The following is a 22,563-nucleotide window of genomic DNA, read 5'->3' as shown; positions in this document are numbered from 1 at the left end:
AAGGGCAGAACCTTTAACTGGTAATGTTGGTTGTGGATGGTGAACCGTAGGTATTTTTTGTGTGACGGGTGTAGCGGAATATGAAATAAAATCCCCTTGACTGAGCAACGGTAGGACTTGCTGCAGGGTCAGCATGTGAAAGTGCTCCGACAGGATGTACTGATTGAGGGGTATGAGGTCCAGTATGGGTCTGAGGGACCCGTCCTTCTTTGGTATTAAGAAGTACAGGGAGTAAACCACTGTGCCTCTTTCTTGCACATGCACGAGCTCGATTGCCCCTTTTTGCAGCATGACGAGGACCTCCTGCTGCAATAAGTGCAAGTGCTCGGCGGACATAAGACGGTGTCTTGGGGGTATGTTGGGTGGAGTGGTCCAGACAATAACCGTACTGTATATGCTGTGTGACCCACCTGTCTGTGGTGATGGACTTCCAGACTGGCGGAAACCGTTGAAGTCTCCCCCCGACCGGTGTTGCATGATAGGGGGGCAGTGACAAGGCGTCACTGTTTGTTAGTGGCAGAGGATCTGGAGTTGTTGTTTCCACTACCTCTGCCTTTGGCGCTGTTTCCACGATATCCACCTCGACTTTGTTTGGTGTATGTGGTCTGCGTGTTGCCTTTATAGTACTGTGTGGTTTGGGAGAGCTGGCCTCTGGAAACACCTCTAGTGCTTGAGCGACGAAAAGAACCACCCCTGAACTGCTGGGACTGCAGAGCCCCCATGGACTTAGCAGTTTCAGTGTCCTTTTTGATCTTCTCCAAGGTGGTGTCCACCTCTGGGCCAAATAGATGATCGGGGTTAACTGTCTGATTAAGAATGGTGGTCTGTATCTCCGGCTTACATCCTGAGATTCTGAGCCAGGCATGTTGTCTCAGCATGACACTAGTGTTGATAGCTCTGGCCGCGGTGTCAGCCGCGTCCAGTGCACATTTAATAGAAGCATTGGATATCAGCTTCCCCTCTTGGATGAGCATCTCAGCTGCCACTTTGTATTCGTCTGGCAGGTGCTGCAACAGGGTCTCCAGTGTGTCATAGTGTGCCCTGTCATACCTTGCTAGAAGTGCTTGTGTATTTGAAATGCGCCAGATATTGGCCGCTTGAGCTGCCACCCTTTTCCCCGATGCCGCAAACACCTTAGATTCCTTATCTGGGGGAGGAGCATCACCCGTTGTTTGTGAGTTAGCCCTCTTCCGGGCATTAGAAACAACAAGAGAGTCCAGAGGCAACTGTCCCTTGATGTAAGTAGGGTCACTAGGTGCCGGTTTATACTTCTTCTCAATTCTAGGGTTTATCACCCTGGCTCTCGTAGGCTCTTTAAAGATCTCCCTAGCATGCTTCAAGACACTCTTCAACATAGGCAGAGTTTTGACAGTCCTCTCAGAGACGGAAAAGGTGTCCAAAAGAAAGTCCACTTCAATGGGGTCAGCATGGAGCTGGACGTCGTGATTTTTAGCTGCCCGTTCAATGAGGACATTAAACGCTGCTGAATCCTCTGTAGGCAACGTTTTCACAGCATACATTTGAGTGTCTGGGGTAGAGTGAGGATCACCTGGGTCAGCACCAGCTGCCCAGGGTTCATTGGTATCTTCTGGCTCAGTGTAGACAGGATAGCTGTACTCATCATCATCACCTTCCCCAGCGTCCACATTTGAATAGGTGGGTGAGACATCATGGCCATGTGGAGAAATTGGTTCCACAAGAACAGGAGTCGAAGTGGAATCCTTCTTTTTCTTCAGTGGAATTTTATAGGACTCCATTGGCTGTTCCGGGGCAATTTTCCGCTTATGAAGGGAAAGTCTGCCTGTTTAGGCATCGATAAAATGTTCTTGCTGTTTTTCCAACGAAGATTGTCGATGCTTTAAGGCCGGGACCACCGTCATCGACTTCGACACCGAGGACACCTTCTCGGGCACGTTGGTGACCATCCAAGGGATGAAAGCCTTTGGCGCCACTTTTGGCGGCAACGTGAAGTGAATGGGCGTCAACGCTTTCCGAGGTTGATCGACAGGCTTCGAAGGTGGAGGATCTTTTGGCCCGACACTTGAGGCCTTGTCCTTGATGCGCTTCAGGGAGTCCGCCAACAATGAACTTAGGAACTTAAGGAAATTAATAAAAAGTGATTCTCTGTATCGATGTGTTGGATCTCCAATTTTTAGAGAAGAGTTGCAACCCAATAACCCTGGAACCAGGGTAGAACAATTAGTAAAGGAACAAAAGGTCTCGATGAAGGGGAGGGGAAAGGGGTAGTGTAAACCTTAACTTCAATGGCAACATGTGAAAACACCATCAATGGATTGGCTTAGTCTGAGATTAAAGCAGAATATATTCAATATATTTCCTTAAGTATCATTCACAAAATATCTCATATTTTGTTCAACAAATAAATTGAGAATAGGGTGCTCAAAATAGTGATGTTAGCGCAGTGCAAATGAAAAAGGGGAGTATAAAAGTGTGCAAGTGCTATACAGAAAGCAAAAATATATAGGTGACTGATGAGGATAAACGGATGACGTACAAAACTCAGTGTAGGAGTGTTGTTATCTAAAATCAATTAAAAACAGTCCACTTAGATACTTGCTGATGTTTCAACTCCAACAGAAATTATTTGGACCAGGGTCATCGTAAGGACGAGAAAATTATGAAGCCCCTAGTGGTTGTGACAAGGATTAACACACTAGGATAATTTGATGTAATTGACATGATAACATACTCTTCTGAGTGTAACTCTAGATACAAAACACAATTTAATAATTCACTGTATATTGAGGAGAAACACCATCTGGGAGTTTATTAGTTTACCCAACAGACTAATTCAAAGGAGGATGGATGAAATCTCTCGACCTTCACAGAACCTTGCTTGATTTAGTTTAAGTATTCGACAATTGAATTTGCTCATAGTAGTTTCAATCAACTTGGCCTATGAATCTATGGATGAGTCTCAGTCAAGATAAAGCCAACCCTTCATGGGAGAAGCATTTATCCTATAGGTGTGCAAATGTCACTAGCTCTATAGGGAGAAACATCTAAAGGCTAAGGGAGTTACCCATCCACTAGTTACAAACACTGTCTTTGGATCTGTATGACATTTGTGGAAAAACACAGTCTGTATATCTATGTATCCAGTGTAGAAAATACATCAGTTCATCAGTGTATTTGCAACCCAACGCGCTCTGCTGACCCCAATTTAGGCTGCGAGTTGTTTTTTTTAATAATTTAGGATAACAGCACTCCTACACTAAGTGTTGTACATCATCCATTTATCCTCATCAGTCAAATGTATATATTTGATTTTTTATAGCACTTGCACACCTTTATACTCACCTATGTCACTTGCGCTACAACACTATTTTGAGCACTCTAGTCTAAATTTGTTTGTTGAACAGTAGATAAGATATTTTGTGAATGATACTTTAGAAAATGTATTGAATATTACTGCTGTTTTAATCTCAAACTAAAACAATCTATATGTGTTTTTTATATGTTGTCACAAAAGTTAAGGCTTACACTCCCCCTGTAGGGATCTCCAGGTTTTGACGTTCTTTGTTTTGTGCCAGAACACTCCAATGAGTAGCGGTGAGCTATACAAGTATCTTATTTACTCAATCATTCATTAACTCCTTCATTCTCTAGTGAAAACCAGGTCCGCAGGAGCAAGATGCCATAGGGATTTTCTCACTGGTGATGCCAGAGCACTGGAAGGATCGTGGAATCATCTAGTTATTGGAGGGTGGTGAACTAATGTTTTCTGCTAATCCCTTCTCACCACATTGTGGGCATCTGTAGTAATTTAGCCCCACGAGGGAGCCCCAAAGATTTTCCAGTCTCTTGGTACCAGGGCATGGGAGCCATATCGTTGGCACGGCAGAAGTAGTTCTGAGAAAGTCATCTCCACGATCTTAGCACTAGAGTATATATTTAAAAAAAATCTTTTAAAAAAAGCTGGGTCCAAGCCTATTAAATAGACTGCCACTGGAAATCAGTACGTTGATTTCAAGTGATTTATTTAGAGCTTCAGACCAATATAAAGCCTGTTTCATACAGCGACTAAGACCCAGGGAGATGAATAGGTCAATGACAAAACAATGTGGCCAAGTGTGAATGTAATAAATAAAATCAAGTTGGAAGGGTCCCAAAGTGGCAACTCAGCCATTTAACTACCTCTCATCCCTGTGTGCATAAAACTTAGGGAATTATTTCCGCAGCAAAAGCCCAGCCCCAAACTGATTCAAAACAGACGTTACAGTTTAAAGGTCTGTCATTCTATATGACTGCTGAGTTGATGATCATTAAACATAGGCATCACAAATTAAATACTCTATTGGTACCACAACAATCATTGCTCACCTCACTCAGAATGTGAGCTCAGTCGACTTCTTAAATTAACAATTATATTCAAAAAATATTAAACTGCAGTTTTGATAATGTTCTATACCCCTGCATTCTACTCCTCGCTATAAAATAGCATATTAGACAACAGTTACCTTTTGCTCAGTTCCTCAATTCGTCTGCGAAGTTGATCATCGTCTCTTTCTAATCGTTTCAGCTCAGAGCGGTGGCGGTTATAAAAAACCTAAAAAGAAAGTGAACGGTGAATAATAGAGTGAAGAAGTGAACAGTGAAATAAAGTGTACCTGCAGAGCAAAATAAAAGATGGTTCAAAGTGCTGAAAACAAAATGCTAATGAAAAATCAATTAGCTGAGAACAAGTCCCATTACTGACGTAAAGTATAAATCTGACTGAAAACCACATATTGACATATCACAAAAGCAGTGACGAGGAGAGTTAAAACATACACTTTTTCTTCAATCTTAGCAGTATCGAAGGTCACTACTGCATTTTTTGAGGGGGGAAAAGCACAAACGAGCATATGTATTAAGTTGGCTCTGTATATGGTATGCCACTAGGTGGTTATACCTTGCACAGAGTCCAGAGATTACCCCAGAAGTGTTTAGGGCTCAATGCAAACCAAAGATGGTCTATTAGTGGTAGTGTGGTTGATCAGCCTTAGGTCTAGTGCAGAAGAGTAAGACATTTATTGCACACACAACCAATAATTGACACACGACCCAAAAAGGAGATTCACACCAATTTTATAAAAATAAGCTTTGTTTGTGTTTTATTTCAAGACCAAGATCTTCACGATAATTTAAGAAATGTTTAAAATAAAAATACTTTTCAGTTTCAAAAGTCGTCGCTTAGTGCAATTTTCAGAGAGTTCAATGTTATCTTATAGAGGAAAACAATAATGCGGTTAAATCGGAAAGTACACAACTTACAGCTCCAGTCTTTAGGACCAAAGGTCAGCAAGGGACAAGGGTCAGGTGAGTACCAAAACTGCACCACCAGCGGTACAGGGGAGGCCGGGTGCAGACGTTAAAATCGGAGTTCGGCCATTGCGTTTCAATGAAGACCGGGAGAGCTCGAAGTCACTCTGTTTGCAGGTAAGTAGATCGGTTGTAGGGGCGAGGCTTTGGGGTTCTGAACAAGCACAGGAAGTGGCACAAAGCAGCACCAAACATACACCACCAGCGGCACAGGGGCAGCCGGGTGAAGGGTGCAGATTCAGCGTCGGGCACCCAATGCTTTTCTATGCAGAACTTGCTTTGGACAAACATGCTGCAGGCATCACAACGGAAGTTGCAGGAGGAAGACCAACGGCAGCACAGGCAATAAGAGATATAGGGGGTCTTATGGGCACAGTTGATTCAGCTCACCAAGGCCCTTGGGCTTTGGATGCAAGAGTTCCTTTAGAAGACAGATTCTTCTTACCGGAGTCGGTAGCGGTCAGAGGGGACCTCTCGATTCAGGCTGCAGGTGTAGTCTTAGAGTCCAGGAGGGGTTAGCCAATGCTAGTCTTGAGGTCAGGATTGCTATAAGAGTGGGCAGGACTCATGGATCCGGAGGAGACCGGGGTCCTTTGTGTTGGTTTCTTGGGGACAGAATGGCTGTACTCCGGAATTCTAGTCTTTGTCAAAGTTCACAGAGTCTTCCTCAGGTTTCTGGAAGTCGCTTGCTGCAGACAGGAATTGTCTTCTCGCAGGGCCTTTGAAGCTGGAGACAGGCAGGTAGGGCTGGGGCCAAGTCAGTAGTCATCTTCAGGTTGCGCTACACAGAGTCTTCTTCGTCTTTCTTAGGTCGCCAATAACTAACTACAAGGTCTGAGAGAGCCTCCTAAATACTAGATCTGGGGGACGTTTTAAGGGATTAACGAGTAGGGCCAATGGGCACCAACACCCTCTATTATGCCACCCTCCAGCGGGAGGGGGCTTATTCCTAGCCCCGATTGGAAGAGTGCCCTCATCTACAAAATGGATTGGACTGAAAAGTGTGCTCAACTTTGCTTCCTCCACCTGAGGGGTTTTCCTGCCGGTTTTCCTAGCCTAAGTGGGGGTGTAAACCGAGGTATGACATCTGCTGCTAGTAGCAGAGGCTGGGAGTCGCATTTCAAAGGTGGCAGGCCTTTGAAGCTTTCCCTTCAAACACTGGGCCCATCCTGGGGGAGGAGGTATGACACCTCCGTCCAGGATGTGCATTGTTTCTAATCCCAGAGAGAAGAGGCTCTCTACCCAAGGGTCCAGAAACATGTGTGTGTGTGGCATGCTGCCTAAAGCCAGTCAGGGTCCACACCAGGGTCTGTAGGTTTTCAGGGGCCACCTCTGAGTACATGGTTCAATAAATCTCACACTGGTATCAGTGTGGATTTATTACAAGAAGTTGTCGGGTACCAAACACTCCTGGTTTCAGTGAAGCCATCATGGTATTGGGGAACTCAAGTTGACGAGTCTCCAGTCCATTTACTCAGTATGGCTTCCCTGGCACTTACAATATTTAACAATTAACAAGTATCCTAGGGGCATAACTACTCATGCAGATAGGCCTGTGGTATAGAGAACCCTGCCTTAGGGCTGTAAGGCCAGCTAGAGGGGTGACTTACCTACACCTTCAGGCATTGCTGTAACACCCAGGAAGTGTGCCATGTCGACTTCGTTTTGTCTGAACCAGGCACTGCATGCTGCTATGGCAGTCACATTGGCCTAAGTGAGGGGACCCTATGGGAGCCTATTTAGACCCAATGCTCTAGGTACCCATGTACCTTTTACTATGAACTTACAGGGGGCCTGAAGGACCAACTGTCGATCAATTGTAGGGAAAGAACACTGGGAACCTGGACAGCAAGGACCCAGAACTCTACAGTCAAAGTTGCATCAAAAGCCATGTGGGGTTTGGGGTACTGAACAAGAACCCCATTTTCTCACAGCATTTCAGCCTGATGACATCAGACTGATGAATCTCAAAAGGGAATAAATATAATTGTGAAAATCTGTGACGAAGCTCTTGACAATTTTAGGGATCAAACTTCAAGCTTGGTAGAAAAGGAGGGAAAAAACAACAACAATAAATTGGTAATTCCTTAAAGATTAAGCACTATAACAACATTTTTCCAAGTCAAGATTTGTCAATAGAATAAAGGTGTTGACTCCCTTTTATGCTTGCCACAATCTATCTAGAAAGAGGAAGCACAGAAGTATGCCAGGTCCGAGAGCCTAAAAACAGTGCAGACAAAAACTGGTGAAGAGAATTGTTGTTGAAAGCTTTTATTCGATATGCAAGATATCTTGAAAGCATACATACAAGTAACACATTTTTAAAACAGTAATATGCATGTCAACATTTAAGTACTAAGACAGATAAAAATGGGAATGACCCAATAAATTAACTAAAAGTGGATTAAATTGAAACTGACAGTCTCTTGCAGCGAATCAACCATGAATGTTTTAAAAATTTAGAAACACCACAGACTATTAAAGGGGCGGTATCAGTCAATAAGATACGTAGTGCAACCAAGTGCCTACGTGTTCCCAGGCGTTTAAAAAGAGGTTTAAGCCAATGCCTCCTAGGTTTAGTATAGTCCGGGCACTCAAAAAATATATGTGCTAGCGTTTCTGGCCTAGATGGACAAAAGGCACAGAAGGGGGATCGATGAGCACCATTCCATTTTGATACAAAGGCCCCGATCGGAAGCGTGCCTACCCTGAGTTTAAAATACATGGCCCTATCGGCTGGCAAGGTGATTAAATCCAGGAAGGGTTCAAAAACAGCCACATCCTTTAATTCCAAAAATGATGCAGTCAGATTACAATGGTGTTGGTTCCTGATGAATTTGCCAGAGACCCAGTCCCAATAAAGTTTTTTGAGGACCGCCTTCGGTGGAGCAGATTTTGAAGACCAGCAGTCCCCCAGGCCCAACTCCCCCAAAAGATTTTTAGTGTCATTCAGCCACTGGATCTTGGCCCAACCTCCCATGTTCATTACCTCTGTCAGGCCGTCGGCATAGGACTTCAGCTCCGGGACCCTCCATATGCGGGACCAAAGAAGCAGTGGTCGAAGGCGAGCCTGGTCTTTGATACTCTTACAGCCAATGTCCAGGAGCACAGGGATTGTCGGGGTACTCGAGGAAAGGCCTAGGAGATCTTTCAAAAATTTATTTTCAGCCTTAGATAGGGACTCCAGGTTGCAGTGGCCCCACAACTCTGCCCCATACAAAGCTGATGTTACGCCTCTGGCCTTATAGATCTCAATTGCAGGACTCACCACTTGCCTTGGTGATGCTCGAAATTCCCTAAGCAGAGCACCTCCTACCTTTTTGTGGTTACATACCATTTTATCAATATGGGCGGACCAGTTCATGTTGTCCGTTATGCGAAGCCCTAGGTAGTCAAATTCGGAGACTTTCTCCAAGGGGACGGTGTTCAAAACAGGGGGGCTTCCTAATTTCCTTGGGGGGTGCAAAATCAAATATTTGGTTTTGTCAACGTTGATAACCAGACCTCTGGATACACAAAAGTCCTGGAAGCGAGTCAATAGCTTCTGTAGGCCCTGGGGAGTTTTTGAAATAAGCAAAGTATCATCTGCGAACAGCAGAGTAGGGATCTTTACTCCCCCTAGACAGGGTGCGTCCGCTGGTTCTTGCTGGAGATGCTCAACCACACCATTAACGTACAACGAAAAGAGTGTAGGAGCTAGCACGCAACCCTGTCTGACTCCCCTACAGACCGGTATCCTGTCCGTTAATTCCCCATTATTCCCCCATCGGACCTGGGCATAATTACTGGTGTGGAGTTTAATAAGTAGGGATAGAATGTATTGGGGTAGCCCCAATCCGTGCAGCACCCTCCAAAGTTCCTCCCTAGGGACCAGGTCAAAGGCAGTCTTCAGGTCAATGAAGGCCAGATAAAGACTGCCCTTGCCTAGTTCCACGATTTTCCAATTTAGGAGTGCTAATCTGAAGACCTGCTCAATGGTCCCCGTTCCTGAGCGGAACCCAGCCTGGAAGTCAGATAGCACTCTATTTTCCTCCACCCAGTTGAGGATCCTTCCCAAAATTACCTTTACTGCCACGTTTTGCGTGGAATCGATCAGGCTTATTGGCCTATAGTTCCCTGGGATATTTCTACAACCCTTTTTATAAATGGGGACAACCACCGCCCCTCTCCATGAATCCGGTACAGGGCCACCCTTCAAGATGTCGTTTAGGAGGGCAGCGATTACTATGCCCCAGTCAGATGGATATGCACGCAGGAGGTCACCCGGAAGCCCATCCGGTCCTGCTGCTTTCTGTGGTGCCACCCACTTTATAACCTCCTCTACCTCCCTACCTGTAAACAGATCAAAAGTGACTTCCCCTAACAAGACGGGGGCGGGGCGGGGGCTGGGTTATTTAAGGGGCCTTCTACAGGAGCATAAAGGGGCCCAAAGTGTTTCGACCAGTTCTGGGGAGGGATGTTACATGTCCTCAGAGTGTCATCGGGTCTGTTGCGGGCACCTACCAGATTCCAAAACCCGCTTGCGTCCTTGCTTTTACTGGCGGCCAATAGATCCGCCCAGAATTTTTCATCCCAGTCCTTCTTCGCAATTTGGAGGGTCCTAGGATAAACCTTTCTAGCCTCTCTGATCTTAATTTGAGATTTAGATTTGACTGCCTCCACCAGTCTAGTTTTTGTCACCCTACATGTGTGGGTATACCATCCCTTAGTTCTTACCTGTCTATCTTTGCTCCCTCGTCTACTTGGTGGAGCAGTGAACAAGTTAATTAGGGCCTTGGTAAGCGTACAGAAAACCCCACAAGCCATCCCCATCCCTCCCGTCGTGGTCCCCAGATTACATTGTGCTTGGGCTAACAGTTGCGTTATTACTGCAACCTTCTCCTCCGAGAGGATCAGTTTTGTCCACTTTATTCTCCTCCCACACAATGCTACTTGCGACTCACCCAATTCCGCTAAGGAGGAGGGGACCAAGCTTCCCCTACCGGCTAGCCACCAAAAGTCTAAGGTGAGGGAGAGCAAGTTGTGATCACTCTCTACTGAGGGGACCACAACCATGTCCTTCACCGAGTTCCACAAGCACACATCAAGCAAGATGTAGTCAATTCTTGATATGTGATTGGGCCTATTATAGGTATGGGCCCCCCCTTATCTGACTCTGGCCTCCCATTAAGAGCCCTCAGTTAAACTCCATACTGATGGTGTACACCTGCAGGGCCACCTCAGTCAACCTCTTTATGGGGGCTATTTCTAGAGCGGGAATTCCCCTCCTAGCGTCCTCCTCGTCCTGGTCCAGGGAGACATCTGAGCCTAAGGGCTCGAATGTACAATTAATGTAACCGGCATCCAGAGTGCAAGCCTTATATGGGGTTGATCTTAAAAGACCCTCCAGAAGGGCAATTGTAGGGAACTGCCTCCCCCCCTTGGTGCCTCGTGCATAAATGTTATAGATATTTAGAATGGCACGACCCCTGGAGTCCTTCAAGGTAATATTTAGGAGGTCCGGACAACCAGTCTGATGCTCCACTATCCTACAATTCAATGAGGCAGCAACCCAGATAAGGAGGCCGCCAGAGGGGCGTCCCCTCCCTGATTCTGAGCAAACTGCTGGGATAGAGAAGGCAGAGTAACCCGCCCTATAAATGGGATCCATGCTCCATGTCTCCTGAAAAATGCATATGGAGTGCTCGTCCACCAATGCATTCCAGTCGGGCAATGTCAACTTCCTTGTAATTCCTGCTACGTTCCAGCTGAGAACCTTAAACACTGGGTCCGTCACAGCTGGGACGCTACCGGACACAAGGTCGTGACAAGGGGACACCTCCTGTAAGTCCACCGGTGGTCCAGTTGTGTCTAAGGTCTCAATCATTCCCGGTGCATCTAATAATGTAAAATGGATTTCAGTAGGGGGCGGGGATAAGGGCTGCACCATGGGAGGGGGCAAAAACTCTCTCAACTCCCCTACCATCGTCCCACCTCCACCCTCGAGTCAGTGTCCCCTGGAGCCCCAGATCATCTCCGGCCATCCGGCTTGGGGAAAGAAGAGGGGCACCACAGAATGTCGCGGGACTCCCCAAGGGCCCACGCAGGTTTCCCCATTAACAGGCCTAAGAGGATTGCCAGCAGGCCTAGGGTAGAAATAAGTCAAATCCACTGCTCTGACACCAGGACCATCCACCTCATGTTTTTGGCCACAGATTATCTCTGCCACTCTGCTATCCTGGAAATTAATAATAATACAGTCACCCTCCAACCGCTTTTTGCCCTGGCCCACCCAGCCAACCCTTCGAACACCAAGAACGAATCCATCCATACCTATTGGGAGTGGTTTGTTTGCTTTTAACCAATGGAGACACTTGTTTTTTAGACCCTGATGCGTCTCAGGCTGATTTTTCTTCAATGGTGGGACATTAACAAGGACTACTACATAGGGATGGCAATCAGGGGGGAGGTTAACCGGGGGAATCCGAGTGGTAACCTTTGGGGGAACTAATACGGCAGCATTAGGTGCCAAGTTGGAACTAGGAACCTTAGCTGACGATGCTGTCCCAGCCCCCTTGGTGTTAGCATTCGGCTGAGCAGTTTGACTACTCTTGACCAACCCCACGGCAGCCGGTGTTTTTGTTTGAGATGGTTTATTGGACTGGTTTTTAGAGACCATAGGGGGCTTTGGTTTTGTGTGAGTATTACAAGGGGCAGGGCCTGGCTTAGGAGGGGGAGTGAAGAGTATTAGAAAGGAGTGTCAATACCATAGGGAGAGAGGATGTATGTGAATAGGCAAAACAATTATTTGCTACGAAAGCCGTTTCCCATGTTGGATTTGTCAACTGAGTTTGACATTCACAATGAAGAGTGAACGGAAATGAGTCTGGGGGAAAGTTTCACAAGTATCAGATTTCTGTCCAGATTACATTTAGATTTTTTGTAGAGATAAAGCATCTCAAAGCATTTAAAGAGCACTCTTGTTTCTCAGTAGATCAAGTCAGGAAATGTACTAGTCCACTGCATTCTAGCATTCAGATTAACAAAAATAAATTATACTATGTCAAATTCACCTGCATCACTGATTTAAAAAAATATATATATTTTTAAAGCAATTGCCATTATGGAGAAACTATACTAGTTTAATGTATTGCAATTGTGCAACAGTTTTTGTATTACTTTCAAGAGTACATTTCATTAGGCACACCTGAATCAAAGTGGTGTGTGTGTGTGTGTGTGTGTGTGCGCGTGTGCGTTTGTGCGTGTGTGCGCCTAGCCCTACACATGGTAGATTGGTTAACTGAAAAGGCAGGTCTTCAGCTTCTTGAGGAATTGAAGAAGGGAGGAGGAAGCTCTGATGTGGAGAGGGAGGTCATTCCACGCTTTGGAAGCGGTGTAAGAACGCTCGTCCTCCTCATCTGGTTCTATATATGCGTGGGATGAGAGTAGGAGTCCAGCGGAGTGGAGGCGTCAGGATGGTTGGTTGAAGGAGATGTGACTGTTCAGGTAGGTGGGTCTGGCTTGTGGAGTGCCCTGAATGTGTGTGTGAGGAGTTTGAATTGAGCAAGTTTATGTGTTAGAAGTCAGTGCAGTTCCCTGAGGTGTGGTTAATGAGAGTACTGTGTGGGAGGTTGAGGAGACTGGCTGCTGGGTTGTGGATGGTCTGTAGTCTTCTAGTGAATTGCTTTGTGATACAGGCATAAATGGTTGTTCCCATTGTTCAGCTTGCTGGTGCTCATGGCGTATTTCTATTCTTTGCAGAATAGATTAGTAAAATCATCATTGCGTTCATTTTTATTGTTTTGACTATCCAATAATGTCTTTCACGAGTGAGGGACCATAATAAATAAAAATGAACTGTGATTTAAAAGTTACCATTAAGTACATTTATGACGTTGGGCATGCTACTTAAAAGCAATGAAAGAACAAGTTACTTACCTTCGGTAACGCTTTTTCTGGTGGATACAGTATCTGCCTGTGGATTCCTCACCTTGTGAATATCCCCCTGCGTCCGCAACGTTCGGAAAATTCTTTCGTAGCACGCCGGCGTGGACGACGTCATAGGAGCACGGCATCGCGCGCGACTCAGACTGACGCCACTGACTACTTATTAGGCCTCGTCGGCGTGATGACATCAGTTCTGCCCTTTTTCCGTGCCTTCGAGGCACCCGGACGGACCAATGACAATAGATATATACATATACAATGTACACAGTACATAATAACCAAAATGACATACATAGTGTGTACACAATGTATGAAAAACACAATATATATACAAATATATATATCATATACATATAAATACATTTCAATAATGTCAAACTCGGGTATAGAAAAGTGGACATAGGCAGATACTGTATCCACCAGAAAAAGCGTTACCAAAGGTAAAGGTAAGTAACTTGTTCTTCTGATGGATACATCTGCCAGTGGATTCCTCAACTTGTGAATAGAGTCCCACAGCAGTCCCCAATCCCGGAGGAGGGTATCCACTGTCCTATACCAGAAAATCCTGGAGGACAGAACGCGCAAAGTGACCGTCCCTCCTCACTTCTGAATCTAAGCAGTAATGCTTCGCGAAAGTGTGGAGGGAAGCCCAAGTCGCTGCTCTACAAATGTCCTCTACAGGTACACCCCTAGACAAAGCAGATGTAGAAGACTTTGCTCTAGTGGAATGAGCTCTTGTATCCTCTGGAGGGTCCTTACCCGCCAGGGAGTAGCAGATCTTGATGCATAGTATAATCCATCTTGAAAGTGTGCACTTGTGCACAGCTCTTCTTTTTCTGCAGCCAGCAAATCCAACAAAGAGCTGGTCATCCACTCGATAGTCACTTGTCCTATCAAGATAAAAGCTCACCGCCCTCTTAGGGTCCAGGCGGTGAAGTCTCTCCTCCTCCTTGGAAGGGTGAGGGGGAGAATAGAAGGTAGGTAGGGTAATGGACTGCCCTAGATAGAAGGGAGTTACCACCTTAGGCAGAAAAACAGCCCTGGTCCTAAGAACCATTCGTTCAGCATGAATGGTCAAGAATGGGGGCTTTGAACTAAGAGCTTGTAGCTCACTTACCCTCCTTGCCGAGGTAATTGCAACCAGGAAGACCGTCTTAAAAGATAAAAGTCTCATGGGACACTTGTGCAAAGGTTCGAAAGGAGAAACCATCAGAAATGTAAGCACAAGATTTAAGTCCCATTGAGGCACAATAAAGGGAGTAGGAGGAAATTTATTTGTAAGACCCTTTAAAAACCTTAGTGCCACAGGAGATTTAAATAAAGACGGCTGATCCGGCAGGCAGAGAAATGTCGACCAGGCCGAAAGCTAACCTTTAACTGTAGCTACAGCTAACCCTTGCTGAGCCAGGAAAAGAGCAAAATGAAGTATGTCAGATAAACGAGCCCTCTGCGCCGGGGTCGGAGACGCCGGCGACTCTGCGGAAGGCCCTGCACGAGGCAGGGGTCCCATGCACATCTCAGGAGGTGGAGGAGGGGCCAAAGAAGCCTGCAGAGCCGCAGTATAGGCTGTCATTTGGGCCCTAGCTGCCCCAACGTCAGGGAACGGCTGGTAGGGTGGCGACAGGCAAGGGCTTACATCCCGAGGGGAACCTGAGCCCTCCGCCGCACGAGGACAGGGCCTCGGAGACAAGCTGCAGGACCTGGCGAGCGATGCCATTGGGGCCGTGGTGAAGGGCGATGCCGCAGTAGGAATCGGCGACTCCTGACTTCCGAGGTAGGGGACGGACGCTGGGACGACACCGAACTGGACAAGCGGGCCGACAGCAATTTAATCCAGCGCTTCTGCCAGGACTTCGGTTTGAGGTGCTGACAAGCGTCGCAGTCCGTAGAGTCATGGTGCTCGCCCAAATACCACATACTGATAGGGTGAGGGTCCGTCACCGACATCTGACGTGCACAAGAAGTACACGTCTTATGCACGTCAGTGTGCGACGGACCCTCACCCTGTGACGTGTGCGAATACCTTCGCACACGTCAGTGTGCGAAGGTATTCGCACACTGTTCCTCAACACAAAGTGTGAAAAGAAGGCCTAAAAACAGGTCAGGGACACGATCCAAATCCGTGTTGCACGCAGAAAAGAGAAAAAACTGACGTTGGCGCGCTGGGGTGGAGCTTATGTGACCTTGCTGAAGTCACGCCCGCAGACGACGTCAGGACGGAGTCACGTGGTATCACCCCCCGGCTCGCAGAGATGCTGAGGCATAGAACATTTTCCAGATCCAGTCTTACGCCTGGCGATATTTCTACGTTAATGAATCTGCGGCTAGTAGTCTATCATATATGAAGAATTGCAACAACAACAGGTACGCGGGGAGACGGGTGGGTGCATGTGAATCTATAGCCAAGAACAGATGCTTACTCTATAAATAGCATTATCCCTTCGAGGCAGCTGTGCTGTAGATACACATGCTTTGCATAGACTACAAAGCTGTATACTCCCAAAGCGGTGGCTAACCTGTAGATGTTGCAGTTGTTTGAAATAGTGTTTTAAGTACTGCTTGGCCTACATTAGCTTGTTGATGTGCTAACACATCTATACAATAGTGTTTGGTAAATGTGTAGTGTAGACCATGTAGCTGCTTTACATATGTCAGCTAGAGGAATGTAACCTTAAAAGCACCAGAAAACCCTATTTTGTGGAATGCGCTCTAGGGGGTATGGATAAAGTTCTTTCAGCTTTAGCGTAGCATGTTTGAACGCATTTAACAATCCATCTTGCAATACAAGATTTAGAATTGGGATTGCCTTTGTGAGGTGGAGCAAATGCAACAAACAATTATTTTGCGAAAGTCTTTTGTCCTATCTATGTAGTACAATAAAGCTCTTTTTACATCAAACGTGGGAAGAGGGCGTTCTGCTACAGAATCAGGTTAACACAATTAAACTCAACCGATTGGTTTATATGAAAAGCAGGAACCACTTTTGGGAGGAATTTAGGGTTGGTGCGGAGAACCACCCTGTCTTTGTGTAGCTGAAAGAAGGGTTCTGCCAAGGTTAATGTCTGTAGCTCACAAACTCTCCTTAATGATGTGATTGCGATGAGGAAAGCAACTTTCCATGAGAGAAACTGCAAAGGGCACTTGTGCAATGGTTCAAAGGGTGGACCCTTGAGCCTTGTAAGGACAATGTTGAGATTCTATACTGGGCAGGAGGAATCCTTGGTGGTATTACTTGTTTGAAAGCTTTGATTACTGGAACTCTGATGAGTGACAAAGGTTACCTGTTCTGCAAATACGCAGCTACCAACAGATGCAAACGAATAGATGTATAAGCTAGTCCAGTTTGCTGTAAGTGTAATATTTAACAGATATTGTTTTGCATAGATGCATCTATAGGATTGAATGTGTTGGTATTACAGTAGACATAAAGTATTTTTCACTTAGCTACGCAGCAAGCTCAAGTGGTAGGCTTTCTTGCTTCTTTTAGAATATTCATACAGTCTGTTGGTAGAATTTAATAACCAACCTCTACGACTTCAGGAGCCAGATCGCTAAGTTCAGTTCTTTGAGATTTGGATGTCTGATTTATCAATGGTTCTTTGTGAGGAGCCTGGGGGTGAGGTGCAGCTTTTGTTGTGGAACTAGTGACAGCTCTAGCAGGGTGGTGTACCATGGTTGACGGGCCCATGTGGTAGCTACTAGAATTAGTGTGAGTGATGTTTGCCTGAGCTTCCGAACCAGACATGGAATGAGTGAGAGAGGTCGAAATGAGTAGGCAAATATCACTAACCAGTTCATTCATGGGGAACTGCCCTTTGAAAGTGGGTGAGGGAACTTGGAGCCAAAGCTTGGGCATTGTGTGTTGTCGGCTGTGGCAAACACGTCTATTTGTGGGAATCCCCATTGTTGAAAGTATGGAAGGAAAACATGGGGATGAAGTTCCCACTTGTGAATTTGTGGTCTCCTTCTGCTGAGGAGGTCGACAATCTGATTGTTTACTCCTGGGATGAGCTGTGCCAGAAGATAACTTGTGAGATGAATTGCCTACCTCTAAATGGTCTGAGCAAGTTGTGACAGTTGGAGAGAGTGCGTCCCTCCCTGCTTTTCACATAATACATTGCTGTAATGTTGTCTGGTTTTGCCTACTAGGTGAGTTTGAAAAGCTTTGAGCACTAGAAAAACTGCTAGAAGGTCTAGATAGCTTATGTGGAAACTTCAGTGTTTGTTGCACCACAGGCCTTGTATTGTGTAATCTTAGAGATGGGCACCCCAACCTGTCATTTGCGTCTGCTGTGAGCACGATCTGTGGAATACGGTAGATGAAAGGCCCTCCTTTTGATCAGTTTTGTGGGTTTCACCACTGCAGAGAGCAATGGGTACAGCTGTCTACCAACACTAGATCTGTTAATTGACCCCAAGACTGATTACACTGACGTGCCAAGCACTCGTGTAGGGGACGCATATTAAGTGTTGCATGGGGTACAGTTGCGATGCAAGATGCCATCATTCCCAGCATTTGCATGAACACTCTTAGTTGGACTGAAACTGTAGTATCACAGACTGAATGTTGTGAAATCTGGCTACACTGGGAGAAGATAGCGCTTTGACTGTGTCTAGAGTGGCGCCTGGGTAAGATTGAATCTGCGAAGGATTCAGGTGAGATGTTTGTGCATTGACCGTAAAGCCCTGTTGATGAAGTAGATCTATTGTCATTTGAGTATGCAGACAGTTTTGGTAAATGCTCGCTTTATTGAGCCAGTTGTCTAGATTGGGGAAGACGTGAATATGCTGTCTCCTGAGATGAGTCGCGACAACTGCCAGACATTTGGTAAATACTCTGGGCACTGTAGTCACTCCAAAGGGAAGTACTTTGATTTGGTAAAGATTGCCTGCCATCACAAATCTGAGGTATTTGCGATGAGCTGGGTGAATTGGAGCATGAAAATATGCATCTTTTAAGTATAGAGTAGACATAAAATCTGCCTTCTGAAAAAGTGGAAGTACCTGTTGAAGGGAACCATCTTTTTTGGGAATCAGAAAATAGAGAGTAAACCCCTGAACCTTTGTACTGTACTGGAACCGGTTCTATAGCTCCTTTAAGTAAAAGAGAATGTACTTCCTATTAGAGCAATTGCAGGTGTTCTGGAGGCAATTTGTGAGAGCAAGGTGGAATGTTTGAAGGATTGCCGGTAAGCTCCAGGCAATAACCATGTTGGATAATTCCAATCACCCATTTGTCTGCTGTTACAGATTGCCAAATGGGGAGCAAATGGAGAAGTCTTCTCCCGACAGGTGTGGTATAGTCGGGGGTCAAGCGTGGGTAAGTCACTGCTTATTAGGGGAAGGGGAGCTACGGGTTGTGTTGCCCTTACCCCTACCTTTAGAGTTGTTCCCTCTATACCCTCCTTGAAAAACCTTTGTAAGTGGAGGTATTCTGATCTGAGGATGTGGTTTTGGACCTCGGTCAGTTAAAGGAACGACAAAAGTAGCCTCTGTTTAAAGGAAATTGGGGTGTTCCCATGGATTTGGCCACTACAGTGTCCTTGTCCATTTTTTCTAATGCCTGATCGACATCACGACCAAAAAGATGTTTCTTATCAAATGGTGTGTTTAGAATGAACTGTTGGACATCAGGCTTAAACCTGGAGATCCTTAACCAAGCATGTCTCCTAAGCAAAATGCTAGTGTTGACCTCTCTGGCTGCAGTACCAGCAGCATCTGGAGCACACCTTATGGAAGAATTGGAAATTAACTTTCCCCCATTTACCAAATCTTGGCTTTTGCTTTATGCTCATCTGGGAGATATTGAAGCAATTGCTCAGTTTCATTCCAATGAGCCCTGTCATACCTGGCTAAAAGGCCCTTCATATTTGCAATGCACAAGTGATTGACAGCATGAGCAGCTAAGCGCTTGCCAGAGCGTCTATTAACTTGGAATCTTTATCTGGTGGAGGAGCGTCCCGTGATGTTTTGGAATTAGCCCTCTTACGAGCATTGGACATTACAAGCTAATCTAGTGGCAACTGGCCCTTGAAAAATACTGGATCTGTTGGGGAGGCCTTATAATTCTTGCCAACTTTAGGAGTCAAGATGCGTGCATGCTCTGGGCCTTTAAAAATTGAATCAGCGTGTCTCATCATGCCCATAAGCAAGTGTTTGTGAAGACCTATGTGTGGATCCTTAAGTTTCGAACAAAAAATCCTTCTCTAATGATTTTTTGTGTAGTGCCACCCAATGATATTGTGCAGGCCTGGCAAGGAGTTCTTGGTAGGATACATTGTCATCTGGAGGAGATGGCTTGGCAGGGTAAAGGTCTGGGTCATTATCTGATGGAGGATCAACTGTTAAATTTGACCATGGATCTACTTGTAAATATGTACCCTCATAATCAATATAATCGCCATCATGGTGACATTGTGGAGAATCCGTAGGTAATATTTGCAAAGGATTTGAAGGTGGAGAGTGGGGTGGTGGAGGAGATGGTGGTGGTGGATGAAAAGGGCTAGTAGCAACAGACTTCTTTTTTAAAGGCATCTTACAATGAGTGTCCTCTTCAGGAAGCTTGTGTTTCTGAGGTAATTTAGTATGAATATGACCAGTTTCAGGGTCAATATACAGTCTCTTTTGCTTAGGACCCATTTTCGGCGAACAATGTCTAAATTCAGATCCAAAGGGACATCTTTCTGTGTCAGCGCCGGTGTGGGCTGGCCTTTCAGTGCAGAAGATTTAAGCTCCGAAGGCTGGTTTACTTTCGGCGTGGAGGGTTTCGGTTCCGAGAAAGATTTCTGTTTCGAACTGGAGGGCTTCGTCTCCAAAAAGGATTTTCTCCGACTCGGTATCAAGCCAGAAGGCTTGACTTGGGAGCTGGGCCTGGAGGCAGGGCACTGGAAACGTCGTCTTGGTGCTGACCTTGTCCGGAAGGCAGAGGTGGTGCCGAAGCCTTGTGTTTTTTGTGGGTGATTTGGAGGGGCAAGTGGTCTTCTGTACTCATGTCACCTTGTCCTTGTAACTGTTCTTTGGCATCGAGGTTTATCTCAAGCTCCGAATCGGAGTCCTGCATGGAGAAGGCTTCTTCCTCCTCTGCCGCTGATGCACTAACATCTTCTTAACCAGAGTCTTCATCAAAGATGTCCGGCGTGTCTTCGATCCCGATGATCGCGAAGAGTTTTCTTGGATCGAAACGATCTGCAAGCGTTGCAGTATTCTTCCTTGTGCTCCGGAGACAAGCACAAGTTACACACTTTGTGTGAGTCAGTGCGCGGATACTTTGCATGGCACTTAGGGCAGAATTTGAACGGTGTCCGTTCCGTCGACGGAGAGCTGACAACGCATAGCCCAAAGGCCGCCCATGAATCTTTCTGATCGAAAATGAGATTCCGTTGACCGAAACAATACACGGAAAAGTGGGAAACGCGTACGAAACAATACCCTCAAGGGTAGCAAGGATTGCTCATTGAGGGGAACCCGAAGAACGGTTTCGAACCAGAGCGCAGTAATACACATCCGAACACGAAAGCGGAAAAAAACAATCTAACAATGGAGTTGATGACCATGCGGGCTATCACCGAAAGGAGGAGTCACCTCACCTCATGACTAGGAAAGACTTCTTCGAAGAAAAACAACTTGCAAACATCCGGACCCAATACTAGATGGCAGGAGAATTTTTTTGAGTTATTCGCCCCCGGTTGTTGAGTCACCTGTTCGATTATCTGACATTTTAGTTGAGCTATCTGATGGCGTTGCTCATTCCAGTGAGTGGCTAGTGGAGAAGTCAAATTACCAGTCCGTATTCTACTTTTATGTTCAGAAAGCATCGTTTTCATTTTTCTCTCTGTTTTGCCCACGTATAGAAGTCCACAAGGCCATTAAATAGTGTATAGCTCATGTTCTGAATCACAAGTAGTATGATTCTGCAATTTGATCTTGCTTCCTGTTCGTGGATGTAGAAGAATCTCCCCTAAGATAGCATTATTGCAATGTATGCAATTCCAAAATTTAAATGTACCGGGTTTTAAAGTTGTTTTCTCAGTATTTGTTCTATCCTTGTTAGAAAGGATTTCTTTCAGATTTTGAGCTCTAGTGTACGCAAATAGTGGTTTATTTTTGAATAATTGTTGAAAATCCTCTTCAGCTTCCAGCAATTCCCAGCGTTTCATGATAATCGGTTTAATGTCTCTCGATACTGTAGAATATTTTCAAACGAACACAGTTTTTTTTTTTTGTAATCTTTTTGTTTTTTCCAGTAGTTTATGTCTAGGTATTGATCTCGCTTTTTCCATTTTACTTTGTACAAGAATTTCAGGATATCCTCTGTCTAGATAGTTTTGTTTCTGTTGTAAACAAGTCTCTTCACAGGATTTGGAATCAGATGAGATGCAGCTGATTCGAAGAAATTGTGATAATGGTAAGTTATTCACAAGAGATGGAGGATGAAAACTACTATACAGTAGAGCATTATTTTTATCTGTGGGGTTTTTTAAAACTCTAGTATGTATTGCACCAGCTTTAAGTTCGATCTGAACATCCAGAAAAGGTAATGACTTCTTGTCAATGTTGTGCGTAAATTGGATTCTTGGATCAATAAGATTCAGAGAACGTATATGATTTAGAAGTGTGACTTCCGAGCCTTTCCAAATTAAAAATATGTCATCTATATATCTCCGAAAGAAAATCAGACCTTCTCTCCATGTTTTGTCAGATAAATGTAAATGTAAATGTGTTTGTATTTATAAAGCGCCTTCTACCCAGAGGTCTCGTAGCGCTGTATTCATACCGCTGTGGAGCCCTTCCTGGCTTTCCTGTGAGATTTCCACTCCCGGGCACCCCCAAGGTGAAGCCAGGCATCCAAGGGCTGCTGGGGCAGTTGTGGAGATTAAGCAAGCTATTGCCCAGAGTCACAGAGTGGGACCCATGATTAGATTAGGCACCGAGGTGAGAATTATCAGGTCCGGGGAGATTGAGTTCATGAGCCACCAAGGCGGGAATTGAACCCTGGTCCCGGGCCAGACCTCTGCATCAGGGTCTGCCACTCAAACCCTTGAGCCACGCTTCTCCACAGATAAGATGAAATCATTTTCAAACTTGGCCATGAATGTATTAGCGTAAGCAGGCGCTCCTGGAAATCCCATGCATGTACCGTTCAGCTGAATACAAATATTTTCTTTGCATGAAAAGTAACTGTTTTGTAAACAGAATTCAAGAAGTTGAAGAATGAAGCATTTTGGTGCATCATAGTTCACTTGATTTAACAGTGCCCATTCAACTGCTTCCAGACCACTGGAATGTGGAATGGAGGTGTACAATGCAACCACA

General features: G+C 45.4%; 1 protein-coding gene across 2 annotated transcripts in view; it reads right to left on the bottom strand.

Moving 5' to 3' along the window:
- The window catches only part of SMC6 (structural maintenance of chromosomes 6), a 602,788-nt gene that overhangs the window by 427,589 nt on the left and 152,636 nt on the right, over positions 1-22,563 (bottom strand). For both annotated transcript variants that reach the window (XM_086926302.1, XM_086926303.1), the window contains exon 12: positions 4,482-4,570. In XM_086926302.1, coding sequence (XP_086782428.1) covers positions 4,482-4,570 — 89 coding nt within the window. The remainder of the gene's footprint in view (positions 1-4,481; positions 4,571-22,563) is intronic.

This window comes from Lissotriton vulgaris, chromosome 6, assembly GCF_964263255.1.
Source record: "Lissotriton vulgaris chromosome 6, aLisVul1.2, whole genome shotgun sequence".
NCBI lineage: Eukaryota > Metazoa > Chordata > Amphibia > Caudata > Salamandridae > Lissotriton > Lissotriton vulgaris.
Note: the sequence above shows the minus strand (reverse complement) of the source record. Positions and strands in the feature narration are given on the sequence as shown.